The 19570-nt window shown below is 41.2% G+C and overlaps 1 protein-coding gene across 2 annotated transcripts in view; it reads left to right on the forward strand.

Moving 5' to 3' along the window:
* The window catches only part of LOC134843757 (exportin-T-like), a 551312-nt gene extending 532680 nt beyond the window's left edge, over positions 1 to 18632 (forward strand). For both annotated transcript variants that reach the window (XM_063860019.1, XM_063860020.1), the window contains exons 2-11: positions 9709 to 9822; positions 9890 to 9978; positions 13718 to 13844; positions 14040 to 15823; positions 16198 to 16567; positions 16868 to 17185; positions 17512 to 17560; positions 17658 to 17899; positions 18133 to 18189; positions 18267 to 18632. In XM_063860019.1, coding sequence (XP_063716089.1) covers positions 9760 to 9822; positions 9890 to 9978; positions 13718 to 13844; positions 14040 to 15823; positions 16198 to 16567; positions 16868 to 17185; positions 17512 to 17560; positions 17658 to 17899; positions 18133 to 18189; positions 18267 to 18293 — 3126 coding nt within the window. In that variant the 5' untranslated portion in view covers positions 9709 to 9759 and the 3' untranslated portion in view covers positions 18294 to 18632. The remainder of the gene's footprint in view (positions 1 to 9708; positions 9823 to 9889; positions 9979 to 13717; positions 13845 to 14039; positions 15824 to 16197; positions 16568 to 16867; positions 17186 to 17511; positions 17561 to 17657; positions 17900 to 18132; positions 18190 to 18266) is intronic.
* Positions 18633 to 19570: the final 938 nt, after the last annotated feature.

Below are 19570 nucleotides of genomic sequence, written 5' to 3' on the forward strand. Positions count from 1 at the left end.
AACACGCTTGGGTACGGTCCCAGCCGCCATAAATTACCGGCAACAAAGCTCCAGTGAACCAGGTCGAAGAACAGACGTACAAGAGCGGTTGGGAGAAGCACCGATGAGGAGGACAATCCATCCTAGGAAAAGGATAGGACCTGTCAACCAACCAATCGAGGAAGTAGCAGGCACATCCAGATCGGACACTAGATCGGAGACGACGAGTACCAGTCGAGAGGAGAGACCGAGCAGAGGCTCATTGATGTGGTCGCGATCCATACCGTCTCCTTGGCATATATACAAAGAAGAACTAATGAAGCTGGACCTACAGAGAGTGAGCTTCATCGAAGATGCAAGGAGGATGCTGAATGGAGCGACGCTATCCGTCAGCAGATTGTACTCGATAACCGGCGTAGACTGGTTGATAGCCGCTAGCATAAATTTCAGCTCCACGACGGCCTTGAGATTTGCCGACTTGGAGGGACTGCCCTCCAACAACACAATAGGACCTGTGAATGCAAGACCGTTGCAAGATGTGAGATTGAACCATGATGAGAGGAATCGTGAAGAATGGCCAGGAAGATTCCTGACGGCGAGAGCGCCGATTGGACAACACGTGAAGATATTTAGGCAATTGACGACACCACCTGGTCATGTGAAGGAGAGAGTGTACCCAAAACTAGTGAACCAAGATGGTGATGCCCAGAGATATGGCGGATTGACAGCGATAAAGAAAGATGAGACCATCTTCGCCGCCTACGACAAAGCAGAGATGAGAAAGGCCAAAATCATGGTAGTAGCGAATTCAGAGTTCGTGTACACCTCTAAGTCTTTGTTTTGGCCGGACGTCATAATGCTGGCCGCAGTTGACCTAGACCTATTGCAATCAGTGTCATTGGCTATAGGGGTACAAAGGCAGACAGAAATGAACCCGATAACGATTGTGTTTGCTGGCATCAATGACCATCTACACAGTAGAGGTTTTCTGAGCAGGCTCAGAGATCCTGCAACAGCAGAAAACGCAGTATGGCCAGCGATAAAAGACATCCTGGAGTCAATGGGTGAAGTGGTAGACGCGACAAAGGAGGGATCATTCAATAAAGTGACGTTGAGAGTAGTATTTGCGTTGTCTCCGGGATATGCACATCTCCCGGATGGACTGAAATTTGTGTATGCAATGGTAGCCTTACTTTCGGAGGGAAAATATGATGTGATCATATCAGCCCCGAATCGCATGATAGAAATGGAGAACCTGAGGCCACTTAAGGCTGAACTGCCTGCAGTATGGTCAGATATCTCAAACGCGATGAGAGGGTTCAAGGACCACGCGCTACACATGTTGGTGTTGGACGAAGTGCTGGGGTTGGAACTGTCCAACTTCATTCGGCAACTCAAACTGAAACCAGGAATAGATGACGACCATCGAGTGATCACGGCGATGTCCAACGACTTGTGGTTCCGAGCAATGGAAGTGGCGAGTGAAGACACGAGAAGAAAGAATTCACTGGAGGCAAGAGCTCATCTGGAAGCGATGGTGCTGAGAACCAAGCCGGAAGCAAACCAGTGGCTACACCTGAATCCGAGAGTAGCGGCATTGGGTGCAGATGCTTTTCAGCAAGGCCCAGTAATGATCACTAAGATACACGCCTACTTGTTGAAGGAGGTGAACCTGGCGGAAAATGCCGGAGAAAAGACAGCTGAGTTCGTGAACAGAATGTGTCAGATTACTCTGGAAACCTTCTGGACCCAGGAAGTGAAAGGACAGGAGGGATTTGAAAGGACAGACAGCATGCTAGAAGGGTTGGGAGCCGGATGGACCGCGTCCTTCTTGGCAAAAGTCTACCCGAAAGTCTCGCACTACTTGATAAAGGAATTCCTCCAAGCGGTAGTGAAAGTATCGATAGTGGAATTAATAGCCTTGTTCGTGACATTTGGAGCGGAGAATTTCGTGAAAGGACCGGTGATACTGCTTACGGATGGAATACAGAACCTGCGACTAGATGGACTTCTGACATTGATCGCAATAACCCATGGAAACTTGGGAGGACTGATGAAACTGGCACGTTGTCCAGAGCAGATGAAAGAGAGAGTGAGGAATCTGGATATGAAGAAATCCACAGACTCGTGGAACAAAATAAGAGACCTGAGACACACTCTTATCCAGTATCTCTTGCAGCAAAATCGCTTTGGAACCGGAGAAGACGAGACAATTGAAAGAGAGGAAGATGTTAGACGACATGTTGGAGGCATGCCGCTGTTAACAGATTTGAGCTTAGCTATGAGAATTGATCCCTTGGCGCTGATCAGAGGAGTCACGGAGTTCGTGACAGTGATCTATGGACCAGCAGTCACCTTTGCGTTCCCTGACGTTAAAGTGGAAGCATATAGGAGGTCGGTGTTGCACCTGAACCTCATATCGGCAGTGGACGGTAGTACACTGAACTGGTGTGAGCAGCACGCATTGCGAGAGCTCATGAGTGAAGATCTGTTATTTGCGAAAATATCGGAGCCAGAGATGACAGTCATCAATTTTGACGATCACTTCTGTGACCGCATGGGAGAAGTAGAAAGAGGGCACATCGAGGTGTTTCCAAAGCTTTGGAATCTGAGGCCCTATGACAAAACGAATGGCGAAATGACCAGAGTGCCTCGTCTCACAGCAGCGTATCACAAGGTGAGAGAAGAGACGAAGGACTGGGGCGATTACAAGAAGCTACCCGAAGCAATCCCTGAATTCCCTCTGATAAGAAGGATGTTGCTCGGAGCAGTCTCCGTAGTACAAACTCCTAGGTTGAGAGCATTCGAAACCAATGAAAGGAGAGTAGGGAATTTCTCGGCGACGATGGATCCATACTTCGTGGGGAGAAATGCCGCCGTGTTACAGTACACACGATTTGCGTACACGGATCAAGCGACGAGAAGGCGAATAAGCAACGCTGCTACTCCCAAGCCTGAAGGATTTGATGAGGAATGGAGGGGACTAGGCTTAGCTCCAATGAGGATGAGAGGCAGGACTGAATTGCCTGAAGCCTCAGTAATCCTGACCAGTGTGAGAAAAGAGATGAAAGCTGCGGGAGTATTGCAGACGAGAATTTTCCTAGCACCCTTCGGCTGCGAAGAAATCAGAGTGGTCCATGGAGAAGAGGAAGATAAATCAGCCGGCACATTGCTCATACCGAGATTCCAGGAAGAAGCTGACAATGACAAACAAGGACCATCGAACTCGAATAGGGACAAGTCAGAAGGAGATGACGGACAGGGTGGAAACCGTCAGACTGAAGAACCCATGCAACAAGATCAAGCTGGTGGGGAGGACGACAGGGCATCGACAGGAGGAACATCCAGCCTGGATTTCAATATCTTCAGTGATCTTGAGAATAATGCAGACACGTTGGAAACGACTGAGCCAGCGGATGAAGGCATCTCGACACTGGAACCTCCGTCAGCCTTTGAGGAGATGAAACGGAATTTGCCGGAGAGCAGCTCTCCTGGCAATACAAGAAATAACGATCAGAGAATCCTCATGGAATCACCTCGGAGGAGAAGAATAGAGGCCTCAGCCAGAGTACCTTTCTTGGGAACGCTGCCCGAAGAAGAATGGGAAGTACATCACCGAGACCACGAGAGTAGGACGGGATGTAAGCTGGACAGAGTGGCGTTCATGGAAGAAGTCTGGACTGTGATTCAGAGCTATGGGACCCAGTCCATTCTCAAAACAGGTCTCAATCAACCCTTGATGAGAGAAGTACTTGACAAGCTTGATGAGTGTGAAGGGAGACTGAGTGAGTTATTGATCGACTCAGCCACTGATGAGAGTGAAGCGAATTCTCCCATCAAGATGACACCGCAGGACAATGAAGGAGAGGTGGTGTACCTGTCAAGGACCAGGAGAGGAACGATGCGATCGAAAATGGTGATTGATAAAATCAATGCGATGAAAATGAAGTTAGGCAGCAGAGTGATGCCGAGGAGGATTGGAAAGACGAAAGTGGATTCGGAAATATCGATGAAAGCTGGTAACTCAGCGAAAAGAAAACGAGTCGAGGAAGTCATGGATTTGGGGCAAGGTGATTATCAATTGTCTGGCACAGATAGAATATTAACTGATATAGCGATGGTGCCACCCATTCTCATGGCGGGGATAAAGTCAACCGGTTATAAATCCAAAAGGAGTGACCGCACTCTGACTGGAGCAACTTTAGAAATGGAAATACTCAGTCAATGTGGAGAGAGTAAAATGAGGGACTTCAAACCATCTCCCATGAATCATGGAAAAGGGAGTGTTGCAGGACAACTGACACCAGTGGAATACAACCGACTAACAGTGTCGGAGACAGTGTCGATAGATGAACCCACCGGTGGATACATGGAGATGTTGGAATACCGGAACTCGGCTAGAGGGTATGTAGTGGCCCTGGAAGACGAAAAAGCCATGGAGGGTTATCTGGAAATGATGTTGCAAGGCACCACCCTCAAGCAGAAGGCGTATGGAACTTTGGCGTCGTCTGACGTAGAGGCGGAGACGATCGAGCAGTTGGTGAGCCTTCCATGGAAAGCAGTAGTATTGAGGTATTTTGAAGAAGAAATGAGGACTACGCCAAGAATACATGCTCTCGTGGCAGTACCTTACGTAAGGACAGAATTACAACTCAGGCTCGCCTGGTGCATGATGGGACTGACTCGCGAAGAATATGATTCGGAAGAAAGGAAGAGATCAAAGGAGGAAAAAGTTTTCCTTATGACGAATCTGAGGGATCTGATAGTCCAGGAGAGAGCAGCAGTAGCGTGTGCAAAGCGGAGAGACGCTCTCTGTTTCATTCGATTCCTGATAGAGCAGATCTCAGTACCTGCATTAAGCACTTGTGTTAAAATGTTGAAGGAAGGCGATGAGCGAACGAAAGCCATGTTCTTACTAGCAATGCTGGATATGCAGCAAAGTAAACCGATGAGGGTGAACATGAAAGAACCTGAAGAATTGGAACCCATGAAAAAGATAGACGAGATCAGGAGATTCTCAAACAAGGAGTTGAGGCTCACTAAAGAATCTATGGGAGCATTGCCGAAATCCAGTGAATACTGTGGACCGATCAAGAAGAAGTCATATAGCTATGTATCCGGGATCATAGGGATAGCGTACAATCCTTTCCTGAGTGAAGACATACGTGATTGCTTCTTTGATTATGAGCAGGCGGTGTTACTAAGATTCTGGACGTCCAGAATTGTGACGACTAAGAGCGTTAACAATCCACAGGCCAAATTGGGATTGGTCTTGGAAGAAGAGGTGACTGCACCTTCAGTACCAAAATCCGACAAGAGAGTGGAATTTGGGTTGGGATTCTCAGATGAATTACTGAGAACGAGCTTGATGGCAGTGTGGGAATTGATGAAGCCATCGTGGTGTCCTAGTCCCAACGCTGACTCAATATTACGGGCGACACAGGACATACAGAGGGAACTGAATGCGGACTGTAACCTGCGTGACCTCAACATCATATATAATGTGATGATAACAGCCTCTAAGAGCAACGGAGAAGATAGAGTGGAGTTGCCTGGCTGGGGACCAGAAGACTGGGTCAAACCTGGTAGCTGTCTGGCGGAAGTCTGTGGACTAGAGGGTCACGTTTGTGGAAGTCTAGACTGTATGAAAACCCTGGAGAAACAACACAAGCAGTTGACGGTATTGTTTGGAAATGTAGTGATGAAAGCAAGAACGGAAACGGAACTGATAGCAGATTGCCATGGAGGAACCGATGTGAATCTAGTGACAGCACTAGGATTCTACAGCATGTTTGGTTCTTTAGAGTCACTATTGAATCTAAAACAGAAACATGAGATGGTCACAGCCATCAGCGTAGAAGTATTCCCAGGAGTTCTGCAGACTGAGCAGAAGTATATAGGAAAATGGAGGGAAGCAATCGAAACGGAGATGAACATCAGACACAGCGAAACTTATTGTAGACCATCAGGAGCACGATATTTGGTGGGTTCAACGTTGGCTCCAATGTGCAAGAGCAGATACCCTGTACATTTCGTGGCTGTGGACGTGAAGAGTACAAGAACGATCGTGGATCAAGCTTTCTCAGTGCCAAAGTGCGTGAGATTGGCGAGAATGTCTGAAAAGTCTTACGAGTTACTATGTAAGATGTTCTCAGCAGTTCCAGAGAGAACCAAAGAGGAGTTGGAGTCAATACTAGGAAAGAAGTTCATGGGATATGTGAGCGGGAACTTCAGTGACTTTGAAAAACAGAAACAGAGAGGATCAACTGTCACAGATTACAATGCAGTAGATGAGAATGATGAAATCCACCGAGTGATGATGGAAGTGGAACCATTGCTGGAAGCTTCAGGAAAACGCAATTGGAGGAGCATCATGTTGACACATGACGAGTTTCCTTGCCACTGCTTGCTGCAGACCTGGTGGTATCCCAAGCGTAGTAATTTGGTGTTGATCTGGGACTCTGGAGAGCTGCTCTCCATGGGTTTACCAGATTCATCACAGCCCATAACAATAGTGATAGTGGGAGTTATGATGGCGATACGATGGCTGGAAGCTCATGTGAGAGAAAATAATAGACAGGAGGCACCGACGAGAGAACAATTGCAGAAATTAGATTGTCTAAAAGATTTAGATCTTTTTGAGACAATGTGCAAAGTTCTAAACATTCCGATGGAAGTGAAGAAGATATGGGCAAGAAAACGATTGATGCCATGGTTCAGAGCTAACATGACTGCATGGTTGTACGAGTATGCGAAAAAGCATATGTCGAAACATGGCAGAGTGTACAGTGAATATCAGCTGGACATTGGGGCAGGAGCTTTCAAGCGAGCTTTCGTGACCCATCGGAATGCAGTGACCACCGCTGTGAAAAGAATTTCCAGGACGAGCGAGCGTAGTGGAAATGAGAAGGCAGAGATGCTGAAAGAAGATTTGGAGAGAAACGTGACGTTGTGTCTCCACAACAGCTTCTGTAGAAACAGAGAATCAAACGTGGATCCCCTACCTTGCTGTAAACAGAGGGTGGAAGAGCAGAAGTGTTGGAGGACGGCTTCCAACAGCGTCAGGATAGTCAATGACGTGCTACAAGACACGGAAACCGAGAGTGCGGAGTCAGTGTCACAGGAGGAGGAAATGGAGCATTGACGAATGGTCGAGAAAACAAGAGGCAGCAAGAAAGAAAATTAGAAGAATTTAGAAGTTTTAGAACTTCTAAACGACGAAAAAAGAAGAGAACAAAGGGATGATGAGGAAAAGTTAAAACTCAGAATTGTTTTATGTGTGTGAAAAACTCAAGTGAGAAACCAAGCAACCAAGTTGTAATTGAAAACTGAAACATTTAGTTGAGTTTTGAAATTGTTGCATTTATAAATTTGCATTTTGGTTTTAGTTGAAGTGGCTTTAGAGACACTCACTTATTATTTATTTAGAAAGGCTTGAGGGAAGAGTATATTTAAATATTCCAGCCTGCATGATTGTTTTTAATCACTTAGGAAGACTGATAACTTTGTGGTGACATGAAAAACTTGAGTAACTTCTTGAGGAGGGAGGTTGTTGCATTGTTCTTTCTAACCACAAAGTTTCTTAGTTTTAATACTCAGGACAATAGACAAGCAAGATTTCCGAAGGGAAGGAGCATAGTAGGATAATTTTAGCTTGTTGGTTGGCAGGACTGTCCTGCAAGCCAACACCTTTTAAATCTAGGAGAAAAAGTTTCAATCGGGACATTGACACTGGAAGTCAGAAAATATGTTTTATCTTAAGTCATATCCTCAATGTGCAGATTAATGAAAAAATTTGAAGGCTATAGTGATGTAGTATGATGCCATTTATATTCTGCAGTGAGTCGATGTGACGTAGATAAAAGTAATTTCGTGCATTTTGTAAATTCTGTTCGATGACACTGTAACCATTTAGAACATTGCGCGATTCAATGAGGACATTGACCGGACTGTCCGGGGAGTATGTGACATTCGACCAGAATGGCCAAAATGCAATTTATGCAGGATTCGAATTTTGAGCAGGAAGCCTTCCGAGTTGATGATTTCGAAGGATTAGCGACGTTATTGGAACGTTTAGCCAAACGGTGAGGGCTAGAATATTCTAGTATTTTAAATTTTCAAAAATTCGAATGATGACGTCACATTTCTGAGAAATGCTGAAACGGCCATTTTAACAAAAAAGCGAGTAAAAAACAGAACAACTTTTATCGGCGATTGCGAATAGTACGAAAATCGAGATTGGAGAACGACAACAAACTACAGAATAGCAGAGAACGTTCCGAGTTGCAACTATTGTGCTGCTACAATAGTTGCAAGGCCGTTGCCAACAACGGTGAAGGGTGAGAACCAGCCTTCCGGATTAGCGAGAAATCAAGAGTAAGGAGCTTGATTCAGCGGATTCAAGAATCCGGAAGGGTCTCGGGACGGAAACTTTTATTAACTCATATAAACTTTTAGCATCCGGTCATGTCCTGACTTGAATTTAACTGATATTTTGATTAGTTTTGACAAGGATGAGGTGCTAGGAGTTGGGGGAAAGGGTTGATCCATCTTCGATGGAGATGATGATTTTTATCTACTGAACAAAAACAATAGTAATATGATAAGTAGTAGCCCTGTTTTTAGGAGTGACCTCGTGGTCTGGGGATACAGAGACCCAGCCATGAGCTCACTAATTTCGCATGTAATTCAGTTAATTTGAGCGTTCTGGTCGAAGCCGGAGAACAGTAACGTTTTTGTCAGCCTGATGTAAGAAAGACCACCGAAAAGTACTGGCTTGGTAGAGACGGTGAAAAACATGCAAAGCTCTGTTTAGACGCTAGCCAGTCGTCTTAAGACTTAGTTTTGTTATCCGTCGATATGTATCTTCCGGGCGAATGTTACAGATGTAACGGTAGTAGACTCCTTAGCTCCTTGTAGAATTAATGCCGGGTCTGTTTGTAACCCTGGTGCGGCTGCCGCTGAAGCGGAAGGGCGAAAAAATGACAAGTATAAAGATCTTGTAGATGATGGATATCTTTTTCAACCGCTAGCTTTTGAAATTCAGGGCGCGGCCGGCCCCAGCACAAGTTTTTTTGAGCAAGCTTTGTTAGAACCTAAGCATATGCACTGAGGAACCCAGAGCAGGCAGCTTTTTAAAACAGAGAATCTCCCTGGCAATATAGATTGCGAACGCCGCTTGCGTACTCGGAACAATAAATGACAAAATAACTTTAGACGAAATTTTTTATTTGTAACTTTTGTATATTATATTTTCTCGTGTCGAGTTGCGTGTTCTTATTGAAGAAACGTAACCCGTATCGACTTTAATTGAAAAGGACTTAAACACTTGTCATCTTCTTCTATCATTATCACTTCCATATCTAGAAAACTCCAAGGATTTTGACTGGAATACGTGATGAAGGGACTCCTGACTGTAACACTGTAACCTCGGTTACTATGATACTTTTGACCTTCTGATTACCTAAAAAAAAAGATATGGAACTTATGCGACTGCTTTTTTTAAAAATCTTGGGACAAATTTTCCCTTTTGGGACCTATAAACACGCACCCCTATTGCTGCTTCATTAACGTATTTTACATCAACACATAGAAACCATTGGACTTTCTTAGAGTCGCTAAGAGAAATATTTACACAACTTATGTGATATCAACTAGAACAATCCAAATTTGTCGGACCGTGTCAGCAAAGCTTCCTTTGCGATGGTGTTTTTGATTGTTTTACATTTCAGAGCTATGTAAGTTATTTTTGAGACTCCAACTCACCGGAAGCTCCATATAATGGAAATAGCGCTCTTGGGTGAAGCTTTGAGCGAAAAGAGCACGCCGGATGTGCGAGAAAGGGTATGAGTTTTTCTTCATTTTGTGTTGATATCGCTAAATACTGTTCAATAAAATTGTCAAATTTTAGGCCCTAGCTCTTTACCAACAGTTGAGCTCATCAAATATTGGATGGAAAACTTTCAGCTGTCTTACTGAAAATGCTTATTTCTTCGAGATGTAAGTTCACTTAGCTTTTGATCTTCGATGTGTCATGCAGCAATGTGGCCTTTAAGTTACATGCATCAGCTATATATCGAAAGTACAGTGTTAATACCATGAACAATTTTTCTCTCGCATTAGATTTTTTCACCATTTTTAATGTGTTCCAACAGCCACGCGGACGATGCAGCGATTAGCAGAAAAACAAAGTGAAAAAAGACAAGAAAGCTATCCAGAATCTATAAACTACATAAGAACTAAAATAAGCTTCGCGCTCCTGAGGAGCTCTATACTTTGTATAAGGGGGTGCAGATCGCTACGCAAAGTTCAATTTATCGACAACTCCATAAGCGCTATTGTAGAGGAAGGACGGCTAAGATAAATTAACATTACGACGATGCATTTAATGCTGATTTTTGACTTCATTGCTGATGTATATATGCATTTTTATATCGCTGGTATAGCCCTATCCAGCTTGTGCACTTACCGTAACTAAACGGAAGGGCCCCTTTTGTAATTTATTTTTTTTTTTCAAAAAAAATTTTTTTTTTATGTGTTTGCACTATTTTTAATGGCCGATTTTTGAAATTTGTGTACTTTCTTACCTGTGATATGAAAAAAGGTAAGTTGTGGTCAATTTCTGTCTTATTTTTTAATCTCGCTCAAAATCGGCTGTCGACATTAATGTGAAACTATTTAATAATTTTGTATTGATTTCCTGCGTTTCACAAATCGATAATTAAACGTAATCAATCAGGAACGTACACTTGTCATCATGCCAGCAACTTCTATAATAGAATCAGTGATTAATCAGTTGGTAGTTTGGCTTATAATGAATTCAAATTAAATTACTGATTCTGCATTTGAAGTAGAGGTAACGCTCATGTTTGGGATGTCTGAGACGGTCGGTGTTTGAGTACTGCCAGGACCTGCAATGTTTTGTGTTTGCACCTTCTCTGCTTTCTAAAATCAAACTTTCGGACCACCGTGTTTCTGCTTATTTTTATCAGCTTAGGTTCTCCAGCGCATGGCTTTTTAAAATGAAAATCTGCTTTTTAAAAAACGATTTGCTTTAGATTGTGGATTTTTGATTTTTGGATTATTTTTCGCGTAATCATAATTCGTAACAATTCACAGAAGGCGTGGATATACCATCACAGACTTGTTCAACATATGCAGATAGGTCGATAGTGGTAGCACATACTTAGAAACTTTCTAAATAGGATTTTCAAGTGTTTTGTCGGTGTTTCGGCGCCAATTCGATCGTTTTTGTTTCTAAGATGAAGTTTTGCTCCTAGTATTAACTTTAGCTCGGCTTTAAACTTGATGTAAATTTTTGATAGTTGTATACGAAATGTTCAATCTTAAAAGTTATTAGTATTGTTGGTTTTTTTCCGGATTAATGTCTAGGTGTAAAACTCTGTCCGCTTAATTTCCGCTACTCTTTAGCTAATTTTGTTTCCAGTATTAGCTGATTTGAGAGTTCTATGCTTCCGGATAAATTTTTGCCCGTGCGGTAAGCAAGGGTATTGCAATCGGGTTGTAGAGTTTTTTTCCCGTAATTAACCCTGCTCACATGACTGACTTTAAAGAAAAAAGAAAGAAATGAAATTAGAAAAATTTAAAAGGACTTTTTTTTGAAAAGTGTTTTGCATGCGGATAAATATTTGTAACTAGTCTTTATTATATTTTAATGCGTGTGACCCGTATCTTGCCATGTTTAAGCGGTAATTTTTCGCAACAGTTAAGGGCATAACGTATCTATGCGTGGTTAAGCTATATCGTATATTGCAATGCTTAAGATTTTTTTTCGATTTTCCAGTTTGAATCTAGTGTTTGTTCCATTGAGTTAAAAATTATCATCACAAAAGAGGAATGCTGTCAGTTTCCCCAGTGTTTGCGAGTTTGGTCTCAAATAATGAATGCCCAAATCCTTTCAGTGTACGAGATACGACAATTTTTGTGATTTTATTCAAAGTTTTTTGGAAAACTCAATTTACAAAATAAAGTCCCAATTATGTATTTGGGTGCTGTCACTGTACTCTAAAGGATTGAGAATCTTGCCTCCAAAGTTTTCGAGATATGACGTGTTTTATGTTTTCTTTTTCATTTTTCAGAAAACATAGATTATAAAATATTCAAAAAGTTTGAAATTCATAATCTTGTAGTTGGGTACTATGAGGGTACTCAGAAGTTTCAAGATCCAAATCTTGCGTCCAAAATCGACTGCTAAAATGCTCTTAGTTTTCGAGATATGACGTGTTTTGTCAAAATCTTTCAGGAAACTTAAATTTATTATTTTTTAAATTTCAAACACTCTTGGCGGCTGTCAGAATACTATAGGAGGTTGCGAATCTCACTTCAAATTATGACTGCTCAAATCTTTGTAGTTAATCAGATATGCCTTTTTGTGATTGTTTATAAAAATTTCAGAAAACATAAATTTTATTTTTTCTTCTTCAAACTTTGGAATTCCCTTCCTTGTAATGGGGGCTCCCAGAATATTCTCAGAAGCTGCGAATCTTGCATCCTATTATTACTGCTCAATTTTTTTAATGTGTTCGAGATATGACGTTTTAATTTTTCTTCTGCATATTTTAATCGAATTTTGAAGCCCCCTTCCGTGTAATGGGAAGGGGGCTGCAGAGTATTTTCAGGGGTTGCAAATCTTGCCTCCAAATATGACTGCTAAATTTTTTGTGGTTTTCAAGATATTACATTTTTTTGCGATTTTTTCAGAAAATTTAATATATATTTTTTTCAAATTATGTAATTCTCAACGCTTTTTTTGGGGATGTCAGAGTACTCAAGGGGGTTGCGAATATCGCCTCCTCATATGGCATCTTAACTCTTTGTAATTTTCGTTTTTATGGTTTTTCAGTTTTTTCTCAAAGTTTGAAATTCCTAACCCTGCATTTGGGTACTGTGAGAGTACTCTCAAGAGTTGCAAATTTTGCGTCCAAATTCGACTGCTCAAATGCTTTTAATTTCCAAGATGTGACGTTTTCTATGTCATTTTGAATTTTTTCAAAGAACTTAGATTTAAAAATCTAATGATTTTTCAAAATTTGAATTTAAAAAACTTAAAAAAAATTGAAATTACCAACCCTGTTGTTGGGTGGTGTCAGATTACACACAAAGATTGTAGATCTTTTTTCATTATATGCGGTTTTGTTCATGAGTTCTCAAAAATTCGAAGAACCGGAAGTGCGTTACACGCTAGTTTGTTGTTATATCGATTCGGACAAAATTTAATTTTCTCGTTTTGTTGCAAAACATGCTCTTGTCGTTTGTTTCCATCGTTGCTTAATTACTCGAAGTTTTCTCTTTTGTTTTAAAGCTGAAAATAATTATTCAGCTCGAAACTTCATGTTTTTTTTCAGGAAGAAGTATTAAAAGTTGTTCACTCTTAATTGTTATTTTTCGCGGTTAGGTTTTTTAAAGTTAATTCTAATGCATTTGCTGAACAGAAGGCAACTTCAAGATAATCTCGATTAAAAAATTTCAAATAGCCGTGAGGAAGAGTGAATGACTTATTCTGGAAATTCAAAGAGCTTGAACATGATATATATAAAACTCGAAACAATTTTCAAAAAAAGTCAATTGTGTTTTTTTACGGTCTCCTTGATTCCATTGTCACATTTTTCTGTAGACTATGTCTTAAGTTCATTATGTTTGATCACAAGCGGCGCGAAGCTCAGTGTCGTTTTTTGAGCCAAGTGCAATAAATATTCTATTTTTAACTTTGTTTTAACAGCAACAGTCAACTGCAGTTTGCAACATTGGTGTTGCTTCAAGATCACGTGAAAAATCATTTTGACTCCTCGAACGAAGTGGAACAGGCAGAGTTTCGGCAATTTGCTCAGGAAATATTGGTTGAATTTGTAAGTACTCGCTTGTGACGTTTTGACTTTTTACGTTCTAGTTTTACTGTTTTGTATATGGCAATAATCTGCATAACACATTTTCCGACAAAGAGCGTATGTAGGATGCTCTTGATTGGTAACCGAAAGAATGGATGCAAATAATCATAAAATTTTTCATTCGAACCCCTAAGATAAAAACTGGGTTATTTTTAGGGCAACAAAGTGCATGTTTGTCCTCGACTTACAAACACTAAGTTTGCATCATTTCTGTCGGCCCTATGTGTACATGACTACCCTGCTAATTGGAAAACGTTCTTCCGTGACATCATGTTCTTGAAAGACAGGGGAATTAAGGGGATTGAATTGTACCTGATGATTCTGAAAGAGGTCAATTGTGAGTTATCTGACCGACAGATTGCAAGAACAGAGGAGGAATTCAAGAGAAACACGTTCATTAAAGATACAATGCGAGATGATTGTGTTTCTATAATGGCCGATTCTTGGAAATGGATTCTGAATCAGGCCTTGTCAAACACAACTGTCTTTGACATAGACCACGACGAAAATTCTGCAAATATTGTCAGTCTGTGTTTGAACGTGATGGCAGGATACATACAATGGATAGAGATTGGAGAGCTTGTTAATAATGAGGTTGTGGGCTTGTTGTTGTCGCTGTCATTCAAGAAAGGGACAAGAAAAGCGGCCATAGAGACTATTGATGCAGTTTGTGCCAAAGGCATGCTTCCCGATAGCAAAATGCCGATGATAGATTCCTTCTATTCAGTCCTCAACTCGCAGAGTATTCTGACCATCTCGAAATACGACGCAGATGATGAAGACGACGTTGAATATTTGTGCTCTCTGTCCGCGTTTGTTAACAGTTCGGTTTTGCAACTGGTCGATATATTCAAAGAGTATGCTAGGAAGGACTTCAGTGTTTCAAACAAGGCTTTAAGTTCGATTGAAGAAAAGGTACCGATAATGCTGGAGCTTGTTCGATGCGAAGATGATGATGTTTCGAAGGCAATTTTGAACTCCACTAAAGAACTTCTGGCAATCTATCGTCAAATTTCAATGACCGCTGAGCGAAAAGAGATCACGCAGCAAATTATGTTGGGACTTGTGAAAAAATACAAATTTGAACCAGACTTTAATTTTGAAAATTCACAAGACGACGAAAATGATTTCTACGTTTTCCGCAACGATTTGAAATACTTGTTTGACAGTTTGGCGAAGCTTGACAATATGTTGGTTACTGAGTTTGTTCAGACTTGTTTCATGTCCACTGTTCCAAGTTGGAGGTCACACTCGTTCGATGAAGTTGAACTTTCTCTGCATTTGTTTTATTTGCTCGGAGAGGCGCTGCCTCACGTAAGCGGCAACATTTTCACTGCTGAATCGCCATGCACGGTTATCGTATGCAACATTCTTCATGCACTGGTGACTTCAGAAGTTGTGCAGTTTGATCATCCTGCAGTTTTGTTGATCTATTTTGAAATCATGGTTCGCTACGACAAGTTTTTCGCTTTCAATTCTCAACACATTCCCACAGTTCTGGAATCATTCACTGGACATTCAGGGGTGCTGAGCAAGTATAGTCAAGTTAGAGGTCGATGTGCTTATTTGTTTTGCCGCTTTATTAAACTCCTCAAGTCTTCAGTTCAGCCGCACCGTGATGTACTATTGGGAAAAATTGAGAAAATAATCGAACAAGTGTTCGCCTTGGACTACGTTGATTCGCAGTCTCCGAGAATCGAAAACGAAGATAGTCAGTTTTTGTTCGAGGCGGTGGGACTTCTGATCCAAATGTGTCCCCCAGAAAGTGCCCCAGTGATGCTAGGAAGTGTGTTGAGGCCTATCAATCAGAGGATCGAACAGTACGCAGACCTGTTGCTGGAGATATCTACTAGTTGTGATCAGACTAGAATGAGTCAGCAGATGAAGGACAAGGCCACTGCGGCTGCACAGAACTTCGCAGATTTCGTCTCATTTGCCAGGTCAGTTTTTGAAATTTAACCGGATGTTTTTTAGTTAGCGGAGGAAGCGCCTTCTAGCAACCCCCTCCCCTTTATCGGTAAACTTTAAAGGAGCTCTCTCAGTGAGTTGATTTGAATATCTATATGGAGTTTTCACTAAGTTCTTTGACGAAGTACGGAAAGAGTTTTATACATTTCGAGAGATTTAATCATGGCCGAAGGACCGAACCAATCAAAAGCCTTTATTAAACTTATTATTTTTTCTTCAGTTTTGAACACCGAATTCTGGTAGGCTAATGAAATTGTCTTCGGTTTGATTTTCTGCCATATGAAATTCATCTTACATAGTGATTTACAAACTGATTAACTGGATTACAAATAGATGATTTTTGCAGCCGGTTGAGCAAAGCGTTCCAAACGAGCCAGGCTGTGGAGGCCAGTGGATGTGGAGCATGCCTGGTAGAGACCCTGGATTTCGTGCTGAAGGGACTAAGAGTGCGACAGGACTTCACACTGGGATTCACTAACGTCGTCTATGCTGCAGTGAAACAATACCTCCACAGAATGGTCATTTGCCTGCCGAGTGAAATCATTCTGCATTATGTGAAACTGACAATGGAGTCACTGCTGCAGGCCATAAATAACCCCAGTAGTGTCCCCCCTCTAGGAGGTGGGGGTGGTGTGGTGCCCAAGAGTAGACACCTGTCGGCAGGGGGGTTGATTGAGTTCATCCCGTTGGTTAACCAAGTGGTTGCCAGGTACAAGGTAAGAGCAGCCTCTTCTGTTTCTATTGAGTGACTTATCTGATTTCACTGAACTTCCTTTTACTGTTAGCTCGATTGGGAGCTACCTCATTCTGGCGAAGCTGTCCAATTAAAATTTTCTTGTGCAATTTTGTAGGAGTTCAGTGCCTCGCACTCAACTGTAAGTAGCGAAACTCTCAGAAACCAAAAGCAACCGTCAAACGAAACAACGTCCGTCATCTTTTTAATGCTTTTGTGTTGGCAAAAATTGGAATCATGTTTCTATTTTGAGCATTTTGCAGTTTTTCTGATATCGTTTTAGAAACAGAGCGTGGAAATGCTGGACGGAATTTTCGTCCCGGTGCTACAAGTGTTTTCAATGGTCGCTCTGTCCCAAGACCCGACCGACACAACTGCAGGCCAAGTAGTGTCTTCAGCCTCTCACGTGTCCTGCTCTTCGACAGACGAGGAAGCTACCCTTAAAGAGTTGCGGAGCCAGTTGAAGAGATCTTTTTTCACCTTCATCAATACTATCCTGCACAATGACGCATTCCCTGTCATCACGGGGAGGGGCCAGGATGTGGTGTGGATGGTGTTGATGAGTGTGGCAGATGGAGCATTGCACTTTCCCGACCCGGTGGTAAGAAGTCAAATAAGTTTGCTTACACTGAAGTATTCGTGTTTTTGAGCGATTCAGGACATACTCTTTTCTAAATCAGTTCCTAAAAATTAGTTTCTCAAAATGTAGTTTTCAGTAAAGAAATTGCATATATAAGTTATAGGTGTTAGTGTATACTTGTTGGTTGAAATTTCAAAAGTATTGATGTTTAAACTAAATCGAACAAGTATAGCCGGTTACTGTGTGAGATTCCGAGCACAGTAAATAAGAGTCGATAAACATAATGAGACTTATATAATAACTTACAATTCTGAGTACCGTTAGATTAAATTCAATTTCTGTTTTAGACACAGAAGCTGTGCTTCACGATTCTAAAGAAGTTCATCGAAGTCGCTGGTAAGTGCTTAGAAGTTGAGAAATCGGGAGATATTTCAATACTTATTTCAATTACTATGATTAAGTATTTGTTGAAGTTACTTGGTCTTGCTTTTAGACGATGAGTCGGGAACAGCGTGTGACGTCAAGAACTTCGCCTTCAGCAATGTGATCCCTGCTTGCTTTGCAGTGTGCTGTGCGCCCAATTTCAACCCCAAAGACGCCCAGTCGAACATGGCGCTGATGGAGGCTGCCACTGCCCTCAAAGTGTCCGCGGAGAAGTATGGGGAGAACGTGGTGGCGGAGTACCTGGCCAACTCCTACCTCCCCTCTCAGAACATACCTCAAGATAGGATCAATGTCAGTCAACACATTCCCCCCACCCTCTTTTTCTTCAATTATCTCCTAAAAATTCAAACTTTTTTCTAATTTATGAAGATTGAAATAATATAGTGTTATCGAGAACAGTAAAAGTAATTTTATAATGGCGTTTACCATGGTTGCTTGGTACTTATTATGACGTTCATTCTCGGACGTTCAATTTTAAATTTGATGTTTTTTTGGGATCCAATTGTTATTGTTGTGTATTTTAGGAGTTGACGATCGCTATCAAAACATACGATGCCAAACGATTTCGAGATTTCTACAAGGTTAGAATAAAAAATAACTTATTATTTGATATGGGTTTTTATTGATGACGATTCTGATCAGTTTTTCAATTTAATAGGAATGGATTAACAAGCTATTGGGATGAACTTTGCTGGCTTACAAAACATGTTATGCTCTGCCCGTCGAAGTGAATGAAGTTGTAGCCAGCGAGTATTTTACAAACAGGTGCCTTCCAGAGGATAGAAATTATATTGAAGAAATAACTTCATTTGCTGATGTTTTGTGTGGTTAACTGATTACATGTCATCTTTGCTATGAAAATGCTCTAAATTTGTACTTTAATGCAGTATTGTAATGTCGGAATATAGCGGTGTATGTAAATTATACAATGTTAAATGAAAGGGGTGTAATAAGCAATCAATCTTCTTTGGTTCTTAATTGCAATCGTTTTGATTGCTAGAAAATTTATGTTTTCTAAAATCTATTTTGTATTACTGTTTACGCTTTGAGATGGAAAATGGTTATAAATATATACGGCAGTTTTGAAAAAGGAGGAGCTTCCAACTTTCGCAAAAAAATGAAAAATTTTGAATATTAGTGCTGTCGAATGCTTGATAAGTTTTCTTTTGAGGGGTTCTAAAACGCATATTTGCAGCGCAACCTGATTTGGACAGTTCTTTTCGGATAAAGGGGAGAAGAGATTAATAAGAATCTAAGTATCCGCCTCTCTTTGAAGCACAATACGCTTCTGCCGGAGAACGGGACATCATTACGCAGCCCAGGTATCCCTCTGTGGATTAATTGTCTTGAAGAACTATTCGTCTGTTTGTCAAATAAGTAGCAGGAAAATTTTTAATTCTGGTGTTTTGCTCAAAATCAGACTGCAAATCAAAATGCGACCTAATTCCGAAATGGGATGATCATATTGAAGTCCTTTAAAAATCGATCACGTGAGCATAGTAATGGTATCGCAGTGGTATTTGCATCTGTCTAACAGTTCATGGATCAGTTGAATTAAGATCCCGCTGTTTAAACGAAATTGAGTACATTGTTATTATTATCCTAAAGAGCCCATGAACAAAATTGTTTAAGAGTAATCGACGTAGTGAAGGCTTATATAGGTTTTGTGATATTTTTTTTTGGTTTAGTTAGGAAAAGTTTTAGAGTCTGTTCACGCTCAGTTGTCTGAGTTGTCTGATTTCACGCTAGAGTCTGATTTTTCGCGGTTTGACTTTGATTTCTTTTCAAGTTCAGTGCAGTTCTATTGTTAAAAGGAAGGCTTGCTCCCCTATCGAACAGCAAAAGTGTCAAGGTCACGAAAAACTAGATCGACTTTATTTTTGAAAGGGATTTTAAATGTTCAGTTTTCCCATCGGAATTGAAAATTTACCTATTGATCCAGTTTTCTGAAATTGGGTTCAT

Source organism: Symsagittifera roscoffensis, chromosome 4 (assembly GCF_963678635.1).
Source record: "Symsagittifera roscoffensis chromosome 4, txSymRosc1.1, whole genome shotgun sequence".
Classification (NCBI taxonomy): Eukaryota; Metazoa; Xenacoelomorpha; order Acoela; family Convolutidae; genus Symsagittifera; species Symsagittifera roscoffensis.